Source organism: Numenius arquata, chromosome 1 (genome assembly GCF_964106895.1).
Source record: "Numenius arquata chromosome 1, bNumArq3.hap1.1, whole genome shotgun sequence".
NCBI lineage: Eukaryota > Metazoa > Chordata > Aves > Charadriiformes > Scolopacidae > Numenius > Numenius arquata.
This window is the reverse complement of record NC_133576.1, coordinates 84,591,602-84,617,875: the sequence shown is the minus strand read 5'-3', so window position 1 is coordinate 84,617,875 and position 26,274 is coordinate 84,591,602. Positions and strand designations below refer to the sequence as shown.

Genomic DNA, 26,274 nt, shown 5'->3' with positions numbered 1-26,274 from the left:
GAAAGTATATTGTCACTTCTAAACCAATTGAGGATCAAACAATTTACAGAAACCAAGACTTATTTTGCTGACAATTAAGCTCTATCACCAAGACTTGAGATTCAATGAAATTTGACAATTGTGAAGAAAGAGGCTTTTGTCTGAGTAAGTCTGAAGCACTTGGAAGAATCAACAGAAAAATCAGAAGACTAAATTAGATCGAAGTATCAGAGCCTTTGAGGATAGTCTAGAATTCATTAATTAAAATAACTGCATTCCTTGCTCTGTTTCCTCTCTGAATTGCTTTGGTATCGCAGTGGAAAGGCATAAAGCAAAAGGCAAATCTAGTCTAAGGAGCAAGCGTTATATCCATCACACCTGCTCTTACACCAACAGCAGACTGTGTCTATCCTGCTGGTGGAGCTCGATTATGAAGAACCACCATCCCTTTAAAGATGAGATGAAAGACAAGTGCGAATCACTGCAGTACACAAAATCTAAGGGGTGTGAAAGGCCTTTCAAACCTTTTTATTCCATGCTAAAAGCCATCACATTTACTTTGTAGTAATTCAGATACAACCCAAAGAAATTTCTATTCTACTCTAGTGCTGGAGGTCACTAACTGGGACAATATTCTTGCATCTCCTCCTCATGGAGTCAAAGAATGAATATATTCTTCTGTTCTTCCAAGAACCATAATACTAACTTGCTCTCCTTCTGCCCAATTAATTGAAAAATACGTAAGATTTCTATTCAAAACACCTCCATGCCTACTTTACAATTAATAAAAAGCAGTCAATAAGCATTTGAACATCTCCCATCTCATGAAGTATAAACAACAGAAGCAGAGCACAAAGGCATTACCAAATTAAGTGGTGCTCACAGCACTACTTCTAAGATGAAAACTTCTGAGATAATTTCAGAAACTTGTGATTTTGCATTTCACAAAATGTTCGGGTCTCTGTTAAAAGAACATAATAATATTGCTTTATTGCATGGCTAAGATGGGAAAACAACTAATGAAATACTATTTTTCTACAGGAATGTTTTTATTTTTTAAGCAAACACTTCTGGAAAGTGTCAGATTGGACATTTCTACTCTCGAACACTCAGCAGGTGAACAAAATCATCTGTATAAACCCTCATAATCTTTGAGAAACACTTATTTCTGAACAATCACTTCTAAACACTGTTCCTTAAGCCTTTCATAGTAGCTGAGCAACACTGGTTATTAAATTGAGGTGCAGCAGAGTTTATTTTTTCTTATCTCAATTTAAAAAAAAAAATAAATGTTGGGACTGTTTTTTTCCATTTTTTCTGTTGGGGATTTTTGGAGGTTTAAATATAAGCAGCATTTAGTGAACCACTGAATTCAATATTAAACCATACTCGTAGCTTAATTATGAAAAAAGATCATTGTCACTACGTATTTGGAATATTAAAACTTGTCAGCTTTATAAAATCCTCAAGGCACTTTTTTCTCTCAAATTTATTTTTATTTTGAAAGTGTGCCTTAGATAAGATTTCTTACTATTAGAACAAGTCTAGTGTAACTAGTTTTCTGTTGAAAATATTGGAGAAAAATGTTCCCTCTATAATGTTAGTTCAATAGAAAAAAAGATGACACTTCTAAAGCTAAAACCATCTATATTTCACAATTCTGGTGCTTTCAATTTGCAGAGGTTTCAACAGATATCTTTTGTCCTAAAGGAACATCAAAATATTTTTTCCTCCAATAGTAAGGCAACACTACCTGACTAAAGGTAACTGCTACCAACTCTTCCTTAAAGCATTTTACCATTTTTTTACTCAGGAAACACCAGAAATATTCTGGAAGGCTAACAGTAATTGTTTACTTTTGGCCAATCGTTGAGACTGGAGGGAGAGAGAATCATTCTTCTAAGAGGAGACTGGGGAATGAAGGAAGGGAGAAAGGAAAGAAGCATTATACTAATATCAGGCAAAGCATATGGTTTTTATATATATATATATATGTGTATTTTTAATATATATATTTATATGTGTGTGCATATATACATAAATATATATGTATTTTATATTTTTTTATATGTGTGCTCTGTGTGTATATATACACATACTAAAATTATGGCTCATTCCTTTCTCTTCAATTTAGTGGTAAAATCAGAATACTGAAGATTTTAAGATACCCATCCTTAAGCACATGGACAGCTAGGTAGGTACCCTGAACCCCTACACAGTAGTGGGTAGGAAAGACAGCTCTTCTCCAGCAAGATTTAGAGCCAAAGCCTAACATTGGTGCTCAGTAATGTCCTGCCTCGGTGTCATGTACCTGGTAAACCTAGGCTAATGTTAACCTTTGTGAATACCCGTCTTTGCCTGGTCATTTCTCATTATACATACTCTTCAAACTGGAATCCTAAATGGCTAGAAAATAGAAATAATCATGGATTTGAAGAAGTTTTATTATTTTATGCCAGAAAATTGTATATTTTATGCACTGAACCCTTAACCTCTATTACTGAAAGGATGATCCTACCATAATAAAGATGCCATTTGTACATTATATTTAACAATAACTTAACCAAGTAAGTGCCATACAGCAAATCCGGTCTGAACATGCATAGGAACCCCAGCACTTCAGTTTGCTTTTAGTTTCTCCTTCTGTAAAATGAAAGAAAGTTAGGCTCCTATCTCATTAGGCAATGCACAGGTCATAACAAAAATAGCTTCTTAATTAAGTTGCCCAGCATTAGGGATATAGTCCCCTATTTCAGTGAGAAGGAAGAGAAAGCAAACACAAGTGATAGACAGCAACAGTACTTCAGAAACTGTTCATTACCCCATGTAATGAAAAGATCGCTGCATATAAAACATTTAACATTCTAAACCAAATCTCTCTAAGAGAAGACGGACACTCACTACCTTCCCTCTAAAGGCCAACATGACATATTATAAGCACTGTAAGTAAGTGCACTGGAAGAAGAGATGAATGAGATAGTGTAAAGGTTTATTTACAGCTTTAAATGTTCATATTAAAAAGGAGGGACAGTAAAAAAACCCACAACACTGAGCAAATGCCCCTGGCATCTAATCACTTACTATCTGCTGGCCATGCCCTTGAAAGGATAAGGCAGGAGCAGTATTCCTGTATGAGAAATTACTTATGACATCTTAAAAACAGAGGCAGGAACTTTGTCTGAAAATTTAGACTGAACTGAATCTATTTTGGGTTGTGAACATTCAAACCAATGAACATGAAATTATGCTGAGAAATTAATACATGCAGGGACAAAGGAACATGTATTCCCAATGAAGGGAAGCTTACCACAAAGCTGAGGGGATTTTCTTGCCTACGCACGAATTAGCAATATTCTGCATTGCATCATTTACATATTAAACAAACAATAACTTCATTGAGAAAAAACTGGTTTACCACACACAGAGAGAAATCTCATCACATCTGATAAAAAGAAAACTGAGGAAGAGAAGAGTTAGGCCATCTGTCCTCCATCCATTATACCTTATAATTGCCAGCAATAATGTCCATGCTCCAAATCTTCACCTTCGCAGTTTTCCATTCACCTTCAGATTATTTTGCGCTCTGTGCCCCAACGCTAACACAGGCTAGTGGAGGTTTATGCTTGAGAGAGGGCAGGACAGATACAGAGTACAGTGTAAAGGGGTTGGGAGAGATGGAAGAACAGCACTCCCAGACACAGAAAGCCGAGGATAAATTCAGGTACACCGTGGGTGAAAACTGACAAGGACCATGCCGGTGAAGAGAAAACCAATGAACTTATGAGGAGTTTAACTTTAAATTTCCTCTGAGTTTATGTTATAAAAGTTGCACAAGTAGCATATGACAAAAGCTCAAGTTCAAGGACTATTAGTGACATCTGTTTTTTTTTTTAACTGGCAAATGAGGAAGGATGAGGGGATGCTAAAACTAGAAGACAAGCAGGTCAGTAGTCATTCGTGAGTCTTCTATAGCAGTGAAAAGTCCAACACGAAAACAAAGCCACCTCCTTAGGATAAAACACGCTTTTATTCTGAACCAAACAGTTGAGAATGAAGATTTTGACACCCTTCTCCCATATACCAGTTGGCTTGCTTTGCACACTGGCTCTGAGAATACAATTTCCTACCCAGCATTAGGTGACTGACAGTTAAAGCAGCCTCAGCTTCTCCAGACATTTCAGAAATGTTCTCACTCCACAACCTCTCGTTAGGGCCCACCACAACAAAATATGCTGCTCAAGCTGAAATCAAAGGCTATGGCAACAAAATATGCAAATGAGAATCACCTAGGAAAATGTTCAACAAGACCCCAAATTTAAATGAACATTAAAACAAACCTCCATGAACCTGCATTTTCCAGTTTCAAGCTACCTACCACAAGGTTGATAGTGCCGCAAGCAGTAATTAATGTCCAGTACACACTACTATTCCAATTACAGGACTATTGTCCAGTATCTAATAAAACAAACAAAAAATTGTTCTTCATATGCTTGATGCTATTTTAAACAACTTTGTAAAGCTCTCTTAAGACTGGTAGCTGTCAACATATACAGCTTGTCATAATGCTGCCTCCTCCACATATAACATTATCTTACATAAAACAACATCACAAATCAAAACCTGAGGGAGGTCCTGCATATGTACTCACCTGAATACGGAACAAAAAGCCTCTGACAAAGTACCTACTGATTCTGACAGAACAAAAAAAGACGACCTGGGGAAGACAGGGTGGAAGCAAGCAACGCTGCCTTGTACTATTCACAAATAGCTTAGAAATTAACTCCATCAGGTTTGTATTTTTTAAACTGAACAACACACTAAAGGTGAGCTCAATTTAATCCCTCCACTTGCCTAACTGTTGATTTCTATCCTTCGGTTCTTATTCTGGATTGCCAGAGCAAGCAGATTCACATACAACATCCATTCTTTTCTACACTAAAATTTTAATTTTGGATCGAGAAGTGCCTTTTGTTTCCAAACACTCTCCAAGATCACCACAAGCACAAACTAATCTTCACTTGTTGCATAATCTGCAAGATGCTGGCAATCTGAAAAAGTGAAAAAAAACAAAGACTAATTAATTCACCCAGATGCTGTAGTGCAGATTACCTAGGATCATCTGGGAGAAAGATTTCTGTGCAGTATAAAGCAGAACAGTGCTAATGAAATGAGTTTGCACTGTGATAGTATTCTTTTTTATTTAAATTTACAGACACTCAGGTAAAAAAAAATAAATTAAAAAACCCACAAAAGAACCAAAACAACAACAAAATAAAAAATCCACCACACATCACAATGGGCTCTATTTTTCTGCAAATACCACAGCAGTCTAACTGTGTCTATGAGCCTATAAGAGACAGCAATGAAAGGTTATGGCACAGAAAAGAGCCCAGAAGAGCCAAGAGCCTGATGTGCAGGGCTTTCACCCAGGATGGGGGAGCCATGTGTTCGAGACCCATATTAAATCAGAGAGGGAGAAGCTCTGGGCTGCCTTCCCCACGTTCCATATACGTGCTCTCACCACCTGGCTATTCATTATCCCTGTGCTGCTCTTCCCCAAAATAGTATATTTTTTTAAATGATTCTGCCTTGTTCCCAGATGGAATGAAAGTGGGATTTTGGTAAGTTTTTCCTCATTTCTCAAAAATGCTCATTTCCCACCTGGAACAGGCATCCATGAGCAGAGAGAGAGGAGGTCCTATCCGTGTGGCGCCTCCAATCCCCGCTACCCACAACAGTCACAGCAGCATCCAGCAATTTTTAAGCAGATTAAAAATAGCCCCCAAAAAAGTATATATTTAAAATAGTTATTACCAAAACCAAAAAACCCCTCCATCCTTCAGATTATCTCCAAAAGCTTATTTGCAGCTGCATCACCTCAGCTAGGCCCTCTTTTTAAGCCCCTTGCAGGTTTCCCATCGATATTATTGCACTCTCCCTCTGTTTTCAAGTATCTCCAACAAACATTTCCTTCCTCCTTGCCACAAATCTCATCAAAATAGCCTGCCACCTATGTGAGACTAAAACATAACTCCATTTTTACTTTCCCATAACACTTGCAGGAAAGATCTGTCTCTGAAACAGCTTCTGTGCAGTCTCCTAAAGCCAGTATTTTTAATTAAGTTTCTCTGTCTTGGTCGGCTCCTCCGTTCCTCCTTTTTGCTTGGCTGAGGTGGGGCGAGAGCAGCTCTCTCTGTAGCTGCTTTAGCAAATGAAAAAAAAAAAAAAAAAAAAAAAACCTCGACTTTGCAGTATCTGGGCAGGTCAGCATATGGTCAGAAATGAGTTTCGCAGCAGGCCGTTTTCCCCACCAGGGGATCTTAATGTGAAGAAGATAGAAAATCTCTGTGAAGGGACGTGAAATCTTGTGCCAGGGAAGCAGGAGACTGCACTTGGAAGTGGTTGTCAGTACAAGCTTCACACTATTTCCCTATCAAATAAACATCCCGTCCCCTCCTACAAACAGCTTTTCCGTAAACCTTTTAAATTTTATCTCCCGTATTAAGCATAAATAGGGTGAGCACTGACTTGGTGAACTGAAAATGTAATGGGCTTGTCTCATCAGTTTACAGCCAAGTTTCATACAATTACTATTGCAGAGAAAAATAGGATGGAGTTGAATTGAGTTACGCTAATAGATAATAAATGGAAACATAATACCAGAGTACTATATACTAACTTTAAAGACTACTCCTATAGCAATCAACTTTATAAGGTTCCTGACAGAGTCATACTGGTGATAAAACACATGGAAGTGTAAGACTATTTAAACCCTTAACAAAAGCCACGATAACACTAACAGTAAATGAGCAACTCCCACCAAATATCATTTAATAATCACGCCCTGATAAGGTTTAAAGTACATATCGCCATTGTTATATGAAAAAACATTAAAGTTGGTTTTTTTTTTTTTTTTTTAAACACATGTAGCAACCTAACAGGTTTTAATTACCACACCTTCTTCGGTGACGAGCTGTTCCACTCAAACACCCAAACATAATATTTACAACGTTCTGCGGTTGTTAAGGATCTTGATGATTGATGGAACCTATTGTGTTGCCATCTTAAGAACAACAAATGCAAGTGATTACCAACACAGAAGAGAGAATCTGTGTTTTTATTTTACAACAAAAGGCTGTCCTATAGGGACTTCATTTCAACATAAACTAGCAAACCTGTGCACACGTGAACGTGCTTTAAAGCTTGTCAGAGAGAGTAAAAAAACAAAGCCTCTGCTGCTTTAAGGACAATGTATTTTTTTATATTAGCTTAAGAGAACACGAAAGCTGTCAAAAGAGCTGGTACACACAATCCTGCAGAATTCATCTTGACCACAAGGAAGTATCTGAAAACTGCATCAGAAAGATAGCACAGATCTTGTTTCCGAAAAAAAAGAAAGCAATTGAGTCAAATAGGAATACAATACATTTTCTGGCATCGCTACTGAATATTTATATCAGTGATGAATGAGACTACAAACGAAATATTTTAACATGAAGCTTTGCCTTGTTAACTGCATGATATGCCAAAACACCACCTACTGTAAATCACAGGGTTTAAGACCAGTATTTCTTGTTTAAACATGCTACTTGTTCAGCAGAATCACTTGTGTGAACAAGCATACATTAATGTACACTAACTAGAGCAGTTTCACTATCCAACTGATAGAGTATAATTTAACAACCTCATTATTAGAATTGTAATTTTCAGACTGCTGAAATATCATATTTGTTGCAAATATTATATGGTTTAAATACTTTAACAACATTGCCTATTTGACACTTCTGTCAGATAAAATGCAGATAGGCACTTGTGCATTGATGAACACACTTTTAATCCTATAAAGAAACTTTCTCTGTCAAATTATAGGTGTTTCAACACTTGATTTATGAACACCATAATTAAAATCCTTATGCCTTAAAGAAAAACAAGCTCTTCATTATAACAACAGCTTTCTTTTACATTTTTATCTTTTAATAGTCAGAGTTTCCTTTTATATGCTGCTATTAGCTATCAGTTTGGCGTGTCATTCCTGGCTGCCAAGACAGGAGAATATTCCTCTTTATAAACTGGTCAAACTTCAAAGTTTGGATAAGCATTCAAAGGGATCAATGTTTATTTAATGCTTCCGCAAAGCATTTGCTGGGAAAAAACATAATTTGCTAATTTAACAGGTAGAGGACAACCATCACACAATTCAGTGCTTTCTATTTCTAGGAAGGCCAGAAATGCTGTAATGTCTGCCAAAATATTTCTCCTCCTTCTAAGAACTATCAGAACCAGGAATTTGGAGAGATAAAACAAATAAAATAAAAGAAGAGGAAAAAAAAAGAAAAAAGAGCTACATTTTCATATGCATTTCTGTAGTGGTTCTGGTTCCATCTGAGTTTTAGACAGATCTCTGGAGGGAGAAGAGATTCCTATTTTATCTGAACAAATTCATGCATATCATTCATTCATTCTTACAGCACCCATCAGCAGAGCAGCAGCAGGTTTCAGTTTCCCAAACTCACTGCAATTCAAAATTAGACACAATCTCCCCTAAAACTACCATTACGGAAAGCGATGCAGTTACACATTAGCATCCCTTCTCTGAAGAAATCTCTGTCCCCAAATCCCAGAAAAGAACAATTCATTTACAAGCTAAGCAAGTAATCTTGAATCAAATCCTGAAGCTTGTCAAAACTAGGATCTTCTAAACTATCAGTAAGAAACTAATTTCAAAAGAGGGAACTCCCAGTTCAAGTCACTGCCGCTGAAGTCATGGTGCCTTTTACCTAGCTTTCTATCAAATTAGTTTTGAAGTGTTACAAAACGTCTTGGAAAAGAAATTAAAAGGAATAATGGCTGAAGGTCTCCTTGACAGGACCAAAGCATGAGACACTATGGGGTTATCTGACTTTTGGCCGCTAATTACAAAGCCAACAAAAGTTCCTGAAATCAGCATTAGTGGAAGCTGAAAAGCTTACCGTGTAAAAGATTAAGAGAAAATATTATACTTGCGGATAATGAGGACAGCTGAACAGAACCACATTACTATTGCTCAATGGTGAGGCTGAAAAGTCACTCCTCAAATATCATCACTAAAAACATAACAGATAAATTCTGTTATCCTTTAACAAGCTGTTGTAATGCTAGACTGGGAAAAAAACAGATCATGCTGCCCTCTTGTGCTAGACATGCACAGAAATCAATCCCTTTATTCCTGCAAGTGACATACGAAGAGAAAAATATAAAACATTCATTATGAAGTAGAAAACCTCCACGTTTTCCTCTTTAAAGATACTTTGACACACATGCAATTCCCTTACTGGGATTTGGATAGAAGAGCAAAGGAAGTTTCAAGAGAAAGAGTCAAATTCTACACTCAAAAAAAAAAAAAAACCAAAAACAAATTCTGTCAACAAATACAGACAAGTCAGATGTGATAAATCCTAAAATACAACCATGTAATCTGTAACTTCCCATCAAGCTTTCACTATAGCTGTTTAAGTGATGCTGTATAGATATCTAGTGATAAATTTGAATTTTAGTCATAAATATCTGATGATTCTTTCTGAATGGCGGCTAACACAATAAGCTTTAGTCACTTCGGATTATCAACTCAGTGGGGTTAGGTTAAGTGCTAAAGAAAGGGAGAGGCAGTCGTTTATTAAATAAGGTTCTTCCAATGCAAAACATACTTAAAGCGGTAACATCTAACTATTTTTAGCTCTATGCCAAATTACAGAAAAGTGAAAACTGTGTACATACAAATATTTTTGGATGGGAAGGGAGACATGAAAGGGGTCCTCATATTCCTCTTCTCTCTCTGCTATATAATCCAGGTTCCAAAAATACATTAAAATTCTGGTATCATCTGGGTAAGATGCTCATTACTATTCCCTTTACAATCTTCCCCCTCCCTATATATTGCTAATGCAATCTGTAAAGAGAGATCTTGGGCTCATGCCTAAACTGATTCACAAAGTATAATTTTTTTTAGAAATAAGTTGTTTCATTTATTCACCACGACTGATTTGAACTACACTGTTGGGAGCTGACAGACATGTCATGATTCACCACGTATTTCCATTTCCTAACGTCGACTCCCTGATGCTGCTCATTAGTCTGTTTCCCCAATAAGAACTATCGAGAGCCTGGGATGCCTATTTATTTACGTTTCCTTCCTCAACTTTGGAATGTGGATCTGACCGTGGCATTTTTTAATTGTTGATTATTTTTGGAGGAATAAATCAGAAAAAGTCAGTTCAGCAATTGCTTCTGCTAAGGTCTTAGAGACCTCACACAAATACTGAGAACACGCTGGATGCTTAAATGACAGACCTGTCACTGCAATATCAGCTTGGCTAATATGGGATACGATAACTAATAGCTTGGCTTGGCTACTACAATCACAGCCGTAGAAAAAGGAGCCTTTAATAATTTCAATTTCTTTTTAATATGTCTTTCATAGTCTTAAAAAAAGAAAAAGAAGAAAGAAAGAAAACGACTTGTACTTAAACAAACCTCACTCCAATGCAAGAAAAATAGCATCTGAAGTACTAAAAGATAAATACAAAAAAAAAAAAAACCTACGTAAATGAGACAATGAAACACAGATGTTAAAATCAGAGTTTCACAATGCTATATGCTGCAGTTCTGAACAGCATCATCTCACACGTCATCTTTTCCCTTTTCTTTTTTCCTTTTTCAAAAGATGTATAGATCAGAACAGCAGTACCTTTGCATGCTACCATGACCAAATGAAAGATGAAGGGAAAGAAATATATGCACGCTGAAGTTAATCTTCTGTTATAAAATATCCGCTGATAAATAGAAACACACATCTGTAAGTCATGACAGTGTGTGAATACCAGCGATAGGCAGGTTTTACAAATGTCTCTTTTACAAAGCATTGCTAATTTGAGCTTCACAGTATGTTACAAAGCCAACTGTTATTTATTACTCTATATCGTCCCTGATGTTTAGTCTATAGGTCTGTTATATTAGCCATGTTTATAGGCATTCTGAAAAGATGATTATGTACTCCCTCAAAAAGACAGTTACTGCAGACGCCACACACACACCAAAAAAAAAAAAAAAAGAAAAAAAGAAAATCCTCTTCTATCCAACAACAAGCCCTATTAGTACTATTATTTCTTGTATATGCTCTCACTAGCTCTCCAGTAACCCATCTCCTGAGCTTATGACTTCACTTCTAATTCTTTGCAGTGGCCTTGAATTTGCACCGCCACAGACTCACAGTACAAGTAGACTAGCCTTAAACTTGTGCAGCTGTATATTATTTGTTTAAAGGGGAAATTGTACATGTGTCATTTACCATATTATGGACATGAAACTTTTCTCCACATAATTTTTTTTCCCCTGAAAATATTACTAATTTTAATAACCACTCTGAAACAGTAACGCCATCCCTATATACCCTTACAATCATTAAACAGCTTCTGGAACTACGAGAACAAGCTTATGTTCCTTTTCTTCAAGGGAGTGAAGGCCGTCAGATTTCTGTTTCTCATGTAAGACTGGCTATTAAATCAGCACCACCCTACTTCCTCACTCTCTTCACTCTGCTCCAGCTTCTCTCTTATCTCTTTTGAAGAACATAAGTATTGGGATGATAGTTTTAAATTGCACGCTTTATGCTTTTGTCCATTCTGGAAAGATAGTAAGCTACACAATTTCTCAACAACTGTGAACTACCACACATGCTTAAAAGGACAAATAATTTTTGGGCTCAAGCTTTCAAAGAAAAGCACAAGAAAGACATCCTCACAAAACATACGCATATACATTCGGCATATGGAAGAGACCCCTGTGTAACTGAACCAGAACATCAGCAATGAAACTAGCAATCAACGTACAACAATGTACAATCCATTTTTCTGTAGACTGTGTCTCAAAAGACTAAGACCAACCATCAACAAGCAGTCAAGATTCTGCCTTCTAAATTTTGAAAGATCACATTTAAAAATTTTAATTAAAAGCAGAAAAAAAACCCCATGAGTGTGCAAATATACTATAAATTCATAGTTGCCCAAAAACAGCACAGTTAACCTCATTAATGAGGTACATTAAATATTAAGGATTTTTTACTATTAAACTTACCTATAGGATTTCTGTCAAAAAACAAGACGGGAGCTTTCAAAATGGATTGGAACATTTTGTTGTGCAAAGTCTGACCAGAATTAACGAGAACTTGAAACACCAGAAGACTTCTTATTATGCCAAACAGTATTGTAGCCACTGTTAAACCTGAAATTAAAATAACATGGACAGAGCATGTATACAGATATGAATCTTTCACAAGGAAAAGAAGTTAGAAATAAAAACGAACTAAAACTAAATTTTGTTGACTTCTGTATATAGCAAGAATCCAAACTTAATCCAAACTAGGGACTCAGACTGAGTGCAAAACATTGACATCTTACATTTGTCACTACCTTATCATATCACCAATTTAAACAATTTCTCTTTTTCAGTTTGAAAGAATTGGTACTTCATACAAATGCAGGAAATGTCTGTTAACCCAGAAAATAAATCTGTATTAAAATCTTCTGCATAACAGCTCTGCTAAGAAATTCATTTCACAGTGCTGTGTATAATTGTGGCTTGCAGAGGTCACTGTGAAGATTCAACATTTGCCAGCAGGTATTAACCAAGCAATATCCACATGGCTATTTAGAGACAACCTCGAGTTATTCTCAATCAGCCCAAACCACTCATGCCATTCTTGCCCTTGTAAACCACATCGAATAATTTATGTGTATTTCTTTAACACAGTATAAGATGCATCCCTTATGCCACGTGAAACAGAGCCCTTCTAGGGAAATGGTCTGTAGGCTGTTTGTCTTTCTTCTGGGCACATCTCAACTTACAAGACAAGGGTGCTATGAGGCAAAAGATGGAAACCAAGAATGATGAGGTTGCTGCTGCTCTGTTTGCTGCGTGTAACCTCCAATGTACCTGCCCGAATTTCCAGTCAATTAAGGTGAATAGTGAAGGTGTTAACCTGGCATTTGGCAGTGCTTCCAGGCTCCAGGTGATCTGCTCCAGAAACTAAGCACAGCCACCACAAGCCCAGATGCTCAGGCCTTGAGGACACCCTTAAGTTAGACCCTAATTATCAACATAAAACATTGCCTCTTCTAAAGACAGGTTAAAACTGGATGCAATTCAGGTACAGCTATAGTAACAGTGGGAAAGAGTGAGGTTTTAGATTTTATGATGTGGTTAAGTCAATCAGTTATTCCATCCTGCTTACTGCTGTATCCTCCCAGGATGCAAGAAAAGGTATCACCATTTCATTTGTCTGTTCGCAGTTTATTGGCCATGTTCTGCGCGGTGCTGTTTTTAGGAAAAAAAGCACATGGGTGGGATGAGAGCTTATTCGCCTTGTACTGACTGCTGTATCCCGGGCCAGGTAAAAGAAAACAACTTTTCCAAGAGTAACTGCATGTACCCAAACAGGAAAGCTGGATCATGCAAAAAGGGAGCAGAAGAGGTACTAAGCAGGAGGCTGTGGCAGTGCCTATGCCTAACAGCAATCTGTGGGAGCGATGGGAGGAGACGGAGAACACCCTGGGAACCCCACATTTCTGTACAGCTTCACTCAGGCTTGGAAGGCACTGGAAGCTGCTGACATGACCCTCACCAAAAAAATCACCTGAAAAGAGATAATGGCTGGGGAGAAAAGGGAGGAACGAGACTCACTTTCAAGTCCTTCAGCTGATCTCTCTCATGCCAAAGGTTTTTGCTTTTCCCGTTTACAAGTTTACCACTTCAGTATGAGAGAGACAAGGACTATTTGCACGCTCACTTTACAGAAAAGTTCTGGCCAACAGGATTTCCCATTAACAGAAATTTTACTCTTCTAAATCTTTGTCTCATAGAAACAATAAAGATTAGGAAGAAACTACCATGGTGATTTTTTTCTTTTTCCAACCACTGAGAATCAGAAATAAAAAAGTTGAATTCTTTTATACAGTTTCAGAGGTTATAGAAAAAGGTAAGTTAGATCATTATGTACTTCACATGAAATGTACTGTCTATTTTTAACTTTTTCAACTTCCCTTACAATTTTGTGTAGGTAACTCTCTGCTGTCTGTTCCACTATTGCAAATATCTCACTAAGCCATCTGAACATTTCAATATAAAGGTAACTTTTGCTGTTCTGCTATCTAGAACAAAGTTTGCCTTAAAAGATAAAATTTTCCGTAACATGGTTTGGGTTATATGGTTAGAGAAAGCCAAGCTTGCCATGCTTAATCATACTGTGCAGTCCACTGGAATGGCTCATGAAATAAGACATTACACAGAGAAAATATGAGCCAAGATTATCCAGCTCCCAAATTGTTGCTTCCCAGGCCAAGCACAATGTTTTCTGTCAAGCACTTAGATCCCATGGATTCCCAAAAAAAACCTAAATAAAAAATCCTCCATCTGTTCTCTCTCCAAAGAGATGTTTCTGAATACATTCAATGCATACTCCTCTGGTATTGCACCTGTTTCCTCAGACCTATCATTTACATCCCCATCAAGAAATTACCATGCCATACAAAACTGTACATCACTAGAAGTGCTAAACAGAAGAGTCCGAGAGCATATTTCTGCATGTGATTTTTCTACACCAATTTTCACTAGACTTCAGAGCAGTATTTCAAGACGTTTGGATGCCTGAATACAAGGATCAATGCCCTTTTCTGGATATTCAGAAACACATGGCTACCTGTTGAAATGTATTGAAATGTTTTTTAACAACCTGCTTTGCATACCCATCTAGGACGCTTTCTAAAAACTGGTTCTTTTGCTGTGGCACTTCAGAAGGAATGTAGCCATGCCAAGTTTTAGAACAGCACAGAATGAGGATCCATTTCTAATCCCTCTTGCCCATCCATATAATGACTGAAGATTTAGCTCAATGACCTATTAGTATAGACAATAACCACAACCTTACGGTGACTGACTTTTTGAATACTCAATTCCTAGTTTACTTTCCAAAATCCAAGCAAAGCAAATTAAGAGTCTGCATTCAATCTACTTCTTCTGTTAGATTTTTTTTCATTTTATTTATTCCAATTAATTTAGTCAGGAAGCAAGACTCAGCCTTCTAATCTGTTAAGACATTACTCAGTTACTGCTAGAAATCACATTTCCCCACATTGCCGTTGCTTCGCACCTCTCTAAACCATTTATTATGGCAGATCAGATAATAAATGGTTCTTCAGACACACACACATGCATGTGTAATTACCTGCATAAATTCCCAAATAAAAGTTAAGGTCTAGATGTTCAGTCTCATTTGCTCCATTATTTCCATTTGTTGTGACATTCAACTTTTCTTGATGATTTGCCCTGTGGAAATGCATACAGAAGATAACAATCATCAAATCACATTCTGCAAATATTCATGAGTATGTTTAACTGTTTCTAGATTCAACTCTGAAATCTTGAAATCTTCAGTTCAAAAGCTCCTGTGTACTGATGTTGTCATGCATCACACCATGAGTAGAAGCAATCACAGGCTACGCTTCAGCATACAGTTCAATTGTTTTTCCCACACACAAAATGAGTGGAGATCAGAAAAAGATCAAGTATATTCTGAAGTTTCCTAGAAGAGGTTTCCCCACCACCACCACCTATACAACACTAATTTCTATTAAACAAACAGCACTCGACTGAACAGGCAGAAATGACTGACCAGTTATTATCATCCACTTACCAGTAAGAAAGCCACCAGTCCTGGAGCACATATGCCACCTTGAGTAAAAGAGACAAATATAAGAATCATCTTACAAAATGAAAAAAACATCAGAAAAATGTATTTCCTCACTATTCTTTCATGTTCTCTGGGAAAACATCACATATTCAGGAAAGTATGCCATCCAGTCTTTCAAGACAAGCAGCAATTTGCAAAGCACATTAGAAGGTGCGTTAGAACCCTCTACAAAGAAAGAAGTTACCTTAAATTACCTTACATGATAGCAAACTAAAGGAAAGCAATACACTTAAGCAAACAAAATATAGTAGCTCTTCTTATGTATGTTAATTGCACATTAAAGAACTCATTTCTTCAGTTCCTAAATTTGCTACTAGAGATATTCTAAAATGCTTTTTGATTAACAAACTTTCTGATGTTACCAGTCCAGAAATTTGTGTTTATGGGAGATAATGACCAGAAACGGGGTTGAAGGAGGATGACAGAAGAGAGGGAGGGAAAAACTCCTACTGCCACCTTCCTTCTGCACCGAGAGGTGACTACAAACTTGTAACAGGGTTATTTATCTCAAAATACACCTCTGTTCACATGAATTTAAAGTTCTGGGCAGTCCACTGCAAAGATTTGATCTTGTTTAGCTATCTTTCCAACAGACTCAATTCAAGAACAAGCAAAAAGGAACTAACATGTCTAAATATATAGACTACTTTTTACAGCCAAGACCAATCATTTCCATGAAATGAATTTAAGCTTTCTCAGCAGGAAAGAGAGAAAAAGGCAATAAGCTATCTTCACGCAGCTTCCTCAGCTCACTATTTCTTTCCGTAAGTTTCAAAATAATTTCAAAATAAATTTCCTTGTTTAAAATTCTTTTACATGCTACAGTCTGCATTGCACACAAGATTTGCCTATCCTCTTCCTCAATTTCTTCTTCTGTTAAAGTGACCCTCCTTCTAGCCCTTCTCTTAACCTGCACTTATCAGCAGATGAGCTTTTCTTTTAATGCTTCTGTCAGACTCCGTCCTCCCATTCCCAGTCAATCTCTTTACCCTCCTTCAATTGGAAATACATTGATTGTTCAGATTTGTTAAACACTGCTTTATACACCTTATGATTTTGGTCTCTCTCTCCAAAAATTAGACTGGTTTATAATTTGTGCCATCCTGCCAGTAAAATAATTATTTTACTGAAGTATTAAAACAGTTGAAATAAGAATCAGCACAAAATCTCTCAATGCTGTATCAAAACTCCATCCCAATATATAAAATTTGATGAGTATACCACAAAATTATTAAAGAACACCATGTCCCGAAAAATTTTAGCTGAAATATCACAGTAACAAGCAAAAAAGAACAAGCAAAAAAGAAAAAAGGCAAAACTAAAATACACTCCATGTTAGTAGTGGTACCCAACAACTTACCTGTGCCAAAATATTGAATACTATAAGTATAAAAATCACAAAGTAGTTGGCTCCTGCAGTGAAATATTTTCTGTAAACCCTGAAGTTTATTTTCCCCTCAGAGCGACTCTCCTCTGGCACTACAGCCAGTGCATTTTCAGCCTGAAAAAAATATAGAATAAAATACATCAATCTTGCAGTTATAGGTTCAGACTAAGCTACTATAGCTTTGATAAAAAAAAAAAAATAAAAAATTAGTCTCAGTGCAGTAATACTGAAAAATCTATGCTGCAAAATGGCACTGTGATGATTTTACTTTGCATTGCATCACAGTATGTAACATGAGTTTATTTACAGCCAGAAATATTTACTCCAACTGCTAACCCAGGTGGTTGTTTTTTTCTTATACACTACCTTCAGTCATAACAGCTCTGAAGACTAAAGCATTGACTTGGGAAATATTCTGTTTGCAGAATGCAAGTGTGTGGAACCTTTCCTTTTCAGAAAAGCATTTAAAGTAAATACTCTCCTACAAGTATGCACCAAAATCAATTAACACATGCCCAGAGTAACAAATTAGCCATAAAGTGCTAATCACCTCCTTGTAAGTACCAACAAAACATCTGTTAATTGGGAAAACAAGTAAAATGACAAATGAGAAATCATATTAAGCAAACAATGGATGGGGGACACCAAAAGACAGAAAAAGAAAGAAAAAAAAGATACAGGCATAACAAAGGTAAAAGAACTATTCAAATGAACAAAATTCTGATACTTTTTTTTTGCAGTATATGTATATAGATATGTGTATATGTATACAGAAAAACTAATGCCAGTTCAGTGGACACATAACACTTGATTTTGTTGTCAGCAGACATCCCGGTACAAGAGGAATGGAATCAACAGACGTGACCTCAGATGTGAAAAAAGAAATCCCACTACTTGCCTATAAAAGAAGAGAAGCCTATCTTGGTTCTTTTTTCCTTCAGTTTCTGCCCCCTCCATCCAACAGCTCTAATCGTGCTAAGAAGTTTGGTACGCCTTTGTGGTTTTAACAGTAGAGTCACCACTGGGACACTAATATCAGCAGTTAAGTTTACTGCTTTTGGGCATAAAACCATTCCTCCAAAAAGGTATAAAAAAGTCTGCAACATTTTTATTTTTTTTAAATCTCACTGCTTTTCATCATAGAAAAGAAAAAGAATTAATATATACCCATAGCATAAAGGTGACAATCATCAGGGACACTCAGGGATTTCTTGTTCCATTTGCTCCACGTGTTCCATGGATGCAGAGGTAGCACAAGCCTAGCAGGGTTTACAGGGTTCCAGCACTGTTTTGTTTGTGTGAGTGCAAGCACACCAGTAGAAGGCCACCTCTGGTACAGAAACCTTACGGCACTGTGCAGACCAAGAGATAACAAGGCACCTGGAAGTCAAGCTGGCCCCACACAAAGCGTTCTGTTTTCACCAACAGAAGGGCTGGGGAGAGCAATGCAGTAGTGTCCCAAGGTTACACCCTCAGGGCCAGCTCAAGATCACGTGTGTACGTTAATGCCAGCCATGCAAATATAGACTTTGTATAAAGCCATGGCTTCTGCACGCACTTCTCGCAGCTCAGGATTTCAGGGAAAATATTAATTTAAGCTCGGCACTGCATGAACAGACAGAACCCGCCCAATACAGAGGTATTGACCCTTTAAAGCACTGCTGTCAGAGGACGGGATGAAGGAAGCACAGTGCAGCGTCTTTGGACACCTATAGGAATGCTTCCTGCATCCAGCAGAGCTGATGTTGGACCTGAACAAATTGCCTCTGCTGGGTTTGGACACAGCAGGGCAGAGCTGTGGGACGCCTGCCCTCTGCAGCCCAGGTGGCAGGACTACCAGCCAAGCACAGCGCCGGGCACATTCACCCTGGGTGAGCTCTCACCTGCCAACGCAATCCAACGATCCCTGAAACTCAAATGTGGCAGAGAAAGCCCTTATCGCAGTTTAAGTTAAAAACCAGCCAGACAAGAATTGAGACACGTCTATCCTTTGAGCACTCACAGGTGGTTGTTCCACTGTTCCATCTTTCTGTGAGTGGACAGAAGAATCCTGGGACCAGACAGAGGACTCCGAGAAGGTTCGGCTCCGGGCAGACTTCAGGTTGGGGGTTCCCGGAACTGATGGCTGTTCTGCCTCCTCCTCTTTTTTCAAAAGGGAAGCAAAGTCGATGCCAGATCTCAGGAACTCTGAATAGGTACCTTTCCCCACCATTTTACCCTACAATTAACATAAGCTTTGATTATTTTCATTATACACTTTCTGTAAAGGACAATTTTTCCTATCTATCCCTGCTGCCTCAGGGGTTCCGCAGTTGCTTGAACACACATCCCACCGCAGTAACTGAGCTGAAGCCTCTTGACTATCAGTTCCTCATTTAGAAGAGCAGAAACAAGGTGTTCACCCTCTAACCAGTCCCCTCCCGGCAGCTAACCAGGCCAAGGACCACACAAACGGGATGACAGAAGTCCCAGTTCCAGCCAGGTGAGAACTACCTCCTTGGAGAAGCTGCGGGAAACAGCCATGCAGGTTTAGGACAAGCTGCCAAACTACATACATAACCATCAGCCTTTTTATATTACTGCAGGCTAAGGATAAACAGCAGCTTAATTTTCTGGTCCTCACAGAGCTCTACAAGGAGCAACACAGACCATTTCCACAATTCTTACAGCTCTATTGCAAAGTCATTTCTAGAAAGCTACTGTAACATTTAAAGAGATCTGAATGGGAGGAAAAAGATGGCCAGTGTCCTTTTTTGTAACTTTGTGATGCATCAAAAGTTATTTGAAGTACATCATTACCCAACTTTAAAAAAAAACCAACCAAACAAACAACAAACCAGCTGAAGTTCTCGTATTTGCTCTCTACCTGTGAATATCTGGGACAATGAAGTTTGGAAGGAACTAGTTTTACTGAAGGCCTGCTCATTCTTGAAGGTATCTATGACCATTTCTTAGCCTTAATTTAAAAAAGGGACTGGTTGCAAAATCAACATAGATCTTAATTCACACAAAAGTGTAACAAACAAGATTAAAAGCAAAGCATTAATATAGTCTCAAAATAAGTAAATATCTTACAGTATATTATACACATATAAGAAAAATCAACATGTAAGATTACATATATGCATGACAAAATTCAGAAACAGATTTTTCAGGGAAGGTATTCTAAGAAAAATCTACTTATTTCATTAATAATTATAGATCTTCAAAACCACATTTGGTCATTAGTAGACAGAAAATATATTTACAAACCAAAATTAAAAATATCTAACTATTTTTTTTCATTCTTAGATTAAAAAGGATAATTAGAAAGTATGTGAGGTATCAAAGTACAGACACTGAAATCACTTACATCTTTTAAAATCAGAATCTGATTTGCAGCACGAAGATATTGCAACTGATGAGTGACCAAAACAGAGACCTTCTGATGTAAGGCCTGACAAATACATCTGCAAAGGGATGGAAAAACTAATTAAAAAATTAAATGTCCTAAAATATTTTTACTATTTCTGGAAAACATCTTCTATTATACAGTGTTTAAAAGAAAAAAAGGTGTCCATGCTTATTGGATTCACAAAAATTACATTTAACAAACAAGTTCCTTATTTAACTTTGGAAGTTTTCAAGGTAGGGAAAAGAAATTTCGTATTTCTGGACTGGGGTGAAAGAGGAGGAAATATCTTAAGGACATTTCATTAAAATCATCTTAAACATTCTCCCAACAAACGTGCATGTCATAAGCTGAATTGCAAAGAGGGTATTAAAAAATATAAACTAACGGAAAGAGAAAGCAGGGCAACATACCGTGGACAATTATGGAAAAATACAGCCAGTAAAAGTAAATTCTTTGAGATGAGCTTTCAGCAGCTGTAACCGTGAGTCACCAAGAGTTCTAGAGAAGTAAACAGCACTACTGATCTGAGCTACATCCAGGTACACATTGAGGTAGAGGAGTGACATCCTTTCAACCATCTCTGACCTTTTCTCATGGAATCAGCGCTTACCTTCCTCTCCAGTACCTTATCTGCTTACCCTGGAGGCTTCCCTAGAAGTTTGGGATTTGGAGAGAGAAGTGAAGAAAGGACTGGGCACACCAGAACCAGTCGGCAAGCGCAGTTCAAGCCCATACAGTTTTAGCAGAAAAGATACCTGGTATCTTTTCAGCAGGGCCTTGAAAGCCCGCCAGAGCCAAACCTCACCCCACAAAACACAAAAGTGGAGCAATGGTTTACAAGTGCAGAGGTCTGCGAGCACGTTCTTCACGTACAACAGGGACACCACGGAGTATCCAACACCGCCAACACTCTCACTGCCTTCATCCCCACAGTAACACAGCAGGGAGACAAACCCTTGGAGAGGACGCCCCTTTGTCAACTACTCCCTATCTTAAGAAAACAAGGAAAACTGATGTTGTCTAGAACTGTAGCATTTGGATGAGGAGTGCCTTTTTGAAGATCGTCTCTCAGTTGTCTCAACTTGATCTGCTGTTGCTCATGCTGTTGAGTGGTATTGGGGCCCATGAAGTGGATTTCTAGACAAAGCCAAGCAGGAATACACATGTCGGTAGCACCCCTCGTCAGTACTCAGCTGATGAGGAATGAAGCCTGAAGCACCGGGCTGCAGCGTGCTGAACGCAGAACCTTCCGAACTCCATGGGGACCGTTGCACCGTGTGCTTTTTCTCCACAGGTCCGCTCCTGTCGGGCTTAATTTCTCCAAGAAATTTCTCCAAGAAATTTCTCCAAGATGCTAACTCCCATTTCCCATAACTCCAACTTGACATAGGAGGGTGGCACTCACCACAAAAGAAAAACGCTCCCCCCCACCAAACACACACCAATTCTCTTTCCCCACATTCTCCAAAAACACACAAGCAAAAGCACAGCAATCCAACAGCACAAATTCAATGCAGAAATGCAGATAAGAAGCAAGGGGAGTAAGGCAGAAAAAGAACGTGAGCTTAACAGCAATGATACTGTGTTGCTTACTGTGTTTCGTACATTCATGTCGTATACCCAATTAACTCCCTGCACAGCTTTTAACATCTATTTTATTGCTCCTACAAAGACTGTAGGAAGTAGAGTTCTATAAAGTGGTTGATACTAGTACTAGTCAGCATAATTACATGCAGAAAGTATAATATAGTGTTCCAAACAAACTCTGCAGTAAAATTAAGTTAAAAGCACCACTCTTCCTGAGGAAGTTGTATGCTTCCTGTGCAGCATTCAAGAAGCGACTATAAACCCGGTGATGTCATTCTTAGTTGGCCAAGATAACGATCAATCAAGGCACTTACAGCAGCGTAACTATTTGAGCAGTTGCCACTATTAATTAATACAGCAAGCTCTTTGTGGGAGTATTACTCTGGTGTGGTTACTGCCCACCCTCTGAGCAGTCACTGAAAAAAGCCACATGGCAACTACAGCACCGGCTGAAGACACGCAACAAAACATAACCTTCAGCAAAACCTATCCAGAGAACTGGACAAACATCAGAGAGGCTACAGGATATTTACTTGCCTAGCAGGAAAGCTGCCAAAAGAGAATCCATCGGGTATTCACCGTGAAGAGATCTAGCTTTCCCTTACGTAGTCCCGAAGCCTATATACTACTTTGATCACTGAATTTTCTGTATGCCAGATGTATGTCTAACAGCTTACTGGGACAAACTACCCACTAAAAAAAAAAAAAAAAAAAAAAAAAATCTGATGGCTGAAAACCTTCAAACCTTGATCCTGAGTCACAATGATCCCACTGTACTTTAAGTTTGCATTTGGAGGAAAAAAAGACAACAAAAAAAGTGGGCTATCACAGCATCAGAGCAAACCAATTAGAACTGTCAGAGCTGTCAGGACAGCATCCTGTGTGATCTTGATCTCAGGAGAGAAAGCAAAAATGACCTCTGTGGAAATATAAATTCCACTGATATATCAGTTCACTCAATTGAGAATTTTTTTTAAAAAAAACAACTCTTAGTTTGATGTCTGTCTAGGTAGAAAGAACCTAGCTGAATAGTTTGTTGATAACAGGTGAGTAGAAAAATTGTTGTCACAGTTCACTGGCATGAGCACAGTGAGGAAAAATTGCAACAAAGAGTGTATACTTAGATCTATTACTGAGTTAAACAACTCACTGCTCAGATAGCTCACTAGAAAATTTTGCCATTTAAAATACTGTATCATCATAAAGCACAGAAGTTGCAAAACAAAGAAAATGCTAAATATACACTTAACATCTGTTTCAAAACATCAAACTACTTGAGCTTTATGTTTGAAAGCATTTTTAATTAATTTTTTTTTTTTTTAATATTCTCTCTCCCATTTAACAACATCCATTCTGCAGTTTACAGTGAGCATTAACTTTACACGGTGCCTTGGCTGCCACAGAAGACTGAAGCCAGAGTTCAAAGAGAGGCTCAGCAAAATCAAATGTGATAAAAGGGCTAGCCCAAAATTCAGAGCTCACTGGATTATAGTGAAAACTCGATATTGTCTAAGAACTGAAAAAGAAGAAAAACCCAAAATAGTCCATAAGTACTTATATTTTAACTGGTTCGCTAAGGCTTAGTTCCATCACGCATCTACTTTTAGAAATACTGCTCTGCATAGCTGAAGAAAAGCAACACCAGTTCTAGGTCAAACACCCAATTCTAGGTGAACTCCCATCTGACAGTGCCTCCCTTTCTCACTGACGACACAGAGAATCCAGGGAAAGCCTTCCTCAGCAGGGGCCACACCTGGTATGAGTGTTCAGACGTCTGCTGGAGTATGCCCAGAACTTCTTACCTTCTGTGGTAGAAGAAAGTGCCACCACCTCCTTACTTGCTGTTTAAAACCCCACAAAGTTCACCTTGCATTTCTCCATCACTCTTGAGGGGCATAATTTATTAGACAGACTGTGAGCACGTTTAATGTACGTGGACAAGTACAGGACAAGTAACTGCACAAATTGCAGTCGCCATTGCCACATTTATTAAATACACAAGCGCACACAGACGCACACGTGCACACACAGCCAGACAAGATCCAGGCAAAGAAGACCCAAAGGTTCTTCAACCTCTTCAGTACAAGGAGAAGAGGGATGAAGGGACTATGAAAGTTGCACCCTCTTTCCAACGTAAGAATCAATTAAAAAACTTAGAAGCATTCCTGGCAGATGTTGGATGACCTGTTCTGAGTGTTTATTTGTTTTAAGCTCAACAACAGAAACGTCAACATCCTTGAAAATGTATTCCAGTGGCTAGCTACCTTCACCATTACAAATTTTTTCTGTGAAGTCCAAGTTTATGCCTTTTGGTGCAATTTAAATCCACTACTTCCCTAAGGTCAGTAGACCAGTTTATTCCTGTGTACATAGTCCCTTCATACATTAAGTCTTTAAGTCTTTCTCTTCCAGACCAGGGGGGAGTAGTCCCCCAAATATTTTTTTTTTTCTTTGAAGTAACAAATAGTTTTCTCTTTTTTTTACCCCCTTGAGACCTGAATCTTCTTGATGGGCTACGTGGGTCTACTTTTTTTGGAAGTGCACAAAATTGAAACATTATTCCAGTTGAGAACTTAAGGTACAAAACACAATAGGAGGATTACTTTACTTGTACTGCCAGATACAGTACTGGTCATAAATCCCAGGGCGCAGTTTCTTTAACAAGAGCATGACATTGCTGACTCATACTGTAGATTTGTAATCCACCACCATCTGCACCTCCTTTTCCATAAAACTGCCACACTACTGATCCCTGCTCATTGTGTGTTCATGGAGTCAACACTTTGCACTTATCCCTGCTGCGTGCATCTACTAATTCAAATCCTGTAACCAAGACTTTCCAAATTCCTGTCCAATCCCAGAACTGCCTGAAGCATTGCCCAGTTTTCTATCACCTGAAAGTGTAGCATCAATGACCTTCATTCACCATCAGGAATACTTGGCTCAGGATAGATCTCCCCAGAAATTGCACTCTTCCAATTTGAGAAAAACAAACAAACAAACAATATTTTAAGTCAATAAACCTAAGTAACAGTATACCCTTACACATTTAAAAAACCCATTGCACTTTCACAGCAAACTTCTATGCAATTAAAAAAATAAATGAGCTTGAGCTTTGATACTGTAGAGCATGCAGCAGAAGACACTTACTCAGAAGGGAGCCTACAACAACACAGCGCTCCTTGATGCAAAGGCAGCGTCTTGGGGCTTTCGTGCATACAAATCCTCATTTGTTCCTCCCTCCCTATCAGGTTTTCTTTCCTTTGAGACAAACTGTTCTTTAATCTTTTTAAGTTTTAATCTCCAAGAACCAGCTTTCTTTCACCTCTGCAAAGTGTCTCCTCTTTAATGATTCGACTTTCTTCCTTACCATTCTTTTTGCCTCTACTTTTTGGAAGTTCACAGGCAAGTTTAACTTTACTCAGTACTTATATTCGTTTCAATGGAAAGAACTACTGATATGAAATTAAAGCACATGCATAAGTGCTCACAGGCAAAAAGCCTTTGTTATATTAATTTACTTACTACACTTGCTTACCTCTCCTTCCCCCTTAAATTTAAGTGGTTTATGGAGAACAATCCCCCAAGTTGGTTTTGTACATTTTGAAGTTTACAAAATTTCAGACAAAAAAAAAAAAAAAAAAACCACAAGAAAAAAAAAAGGTATGATACATTTGCCAGAGGCAAAAAACCCCACACGTACTTCTACTATGCTGTTTCTATTTCTGTGCTTATCTTGCTAACCATTTACCTCCATTTCATGACAAGTCCCAGCCTCCATTGGACTAACGCATAAGGACAACTGTTCTGGCACAAAATAAAGGTCCACAAAATCTACTGCCCAGTCCCAGCCAGCAGTGGATGGGTGGAGAAAGTACATCAGCAAACATACAGTGATGCTTCCCTTGATACACATTTCCAGCTTCCAAAGACCATATACTAAGGACTTTTTGAGCAAGAGATCTTAGTGTTTAAGAAGCTCTTTGCTAACTTTTCATACATGAATTTGTGTACCTCCTTCTTGAGTCCATTTCTGGTTTAGTATTCGTAATACTGTTTTGCAACTGCACCCACAGAACACTAACGCACACAACTACACTAGGGTTCTGCTTTTTTTTTTTTTTATAAAAAGTGGGCTTTTTATATCAC

The 26,274-nt window shown here is 38.0% G+C and overlaps 1 protein-coding gene across 2 annotated transcripts in view; it reads right to left on the bottom strand.

Annotated features, from left to right (window-relative positions):
- Window positions 1-26,274, bottom strand: part of ABCC4 (ATP binding cassette subfamily C member 4 (PEL blood group)) — a 151,467-nt gene that overhangs the window by 77,595 nt on the left and 47,598 nt on the right. For both annotated transcript variants that reach the window (XM_074168923.1, XM_074168932.1), the window contains exons 14-19: window positions 20,497-20,593; window positions 19,147-19,362; window positions 17,118-17,258; window positions 15,701-15,738; window positions 15,233-15,333; window positions 12,088-12,234 (exon numbers count right to left, since the gene is read on the bottom strand). In XM_074168923.1, coding sequence (XP_074025024.1) covers window positions 12,088-12,234; window positions 15,233-15,333; window positions 15,701-15,738; window positions 17,118-17,258; window positions 19,147-19,362; window positions 20,497-20,593 — 740 coding nt within the window. The remainder of the gene's footprint in view (window positions 1-12,087; window positions 12,235-15,232; window positions 15,334-15,700; window positions 15,739-17,117; window positions 17,259-19,146; window positions 19,363-20,496; window positions 20,594-26,274) is intronic.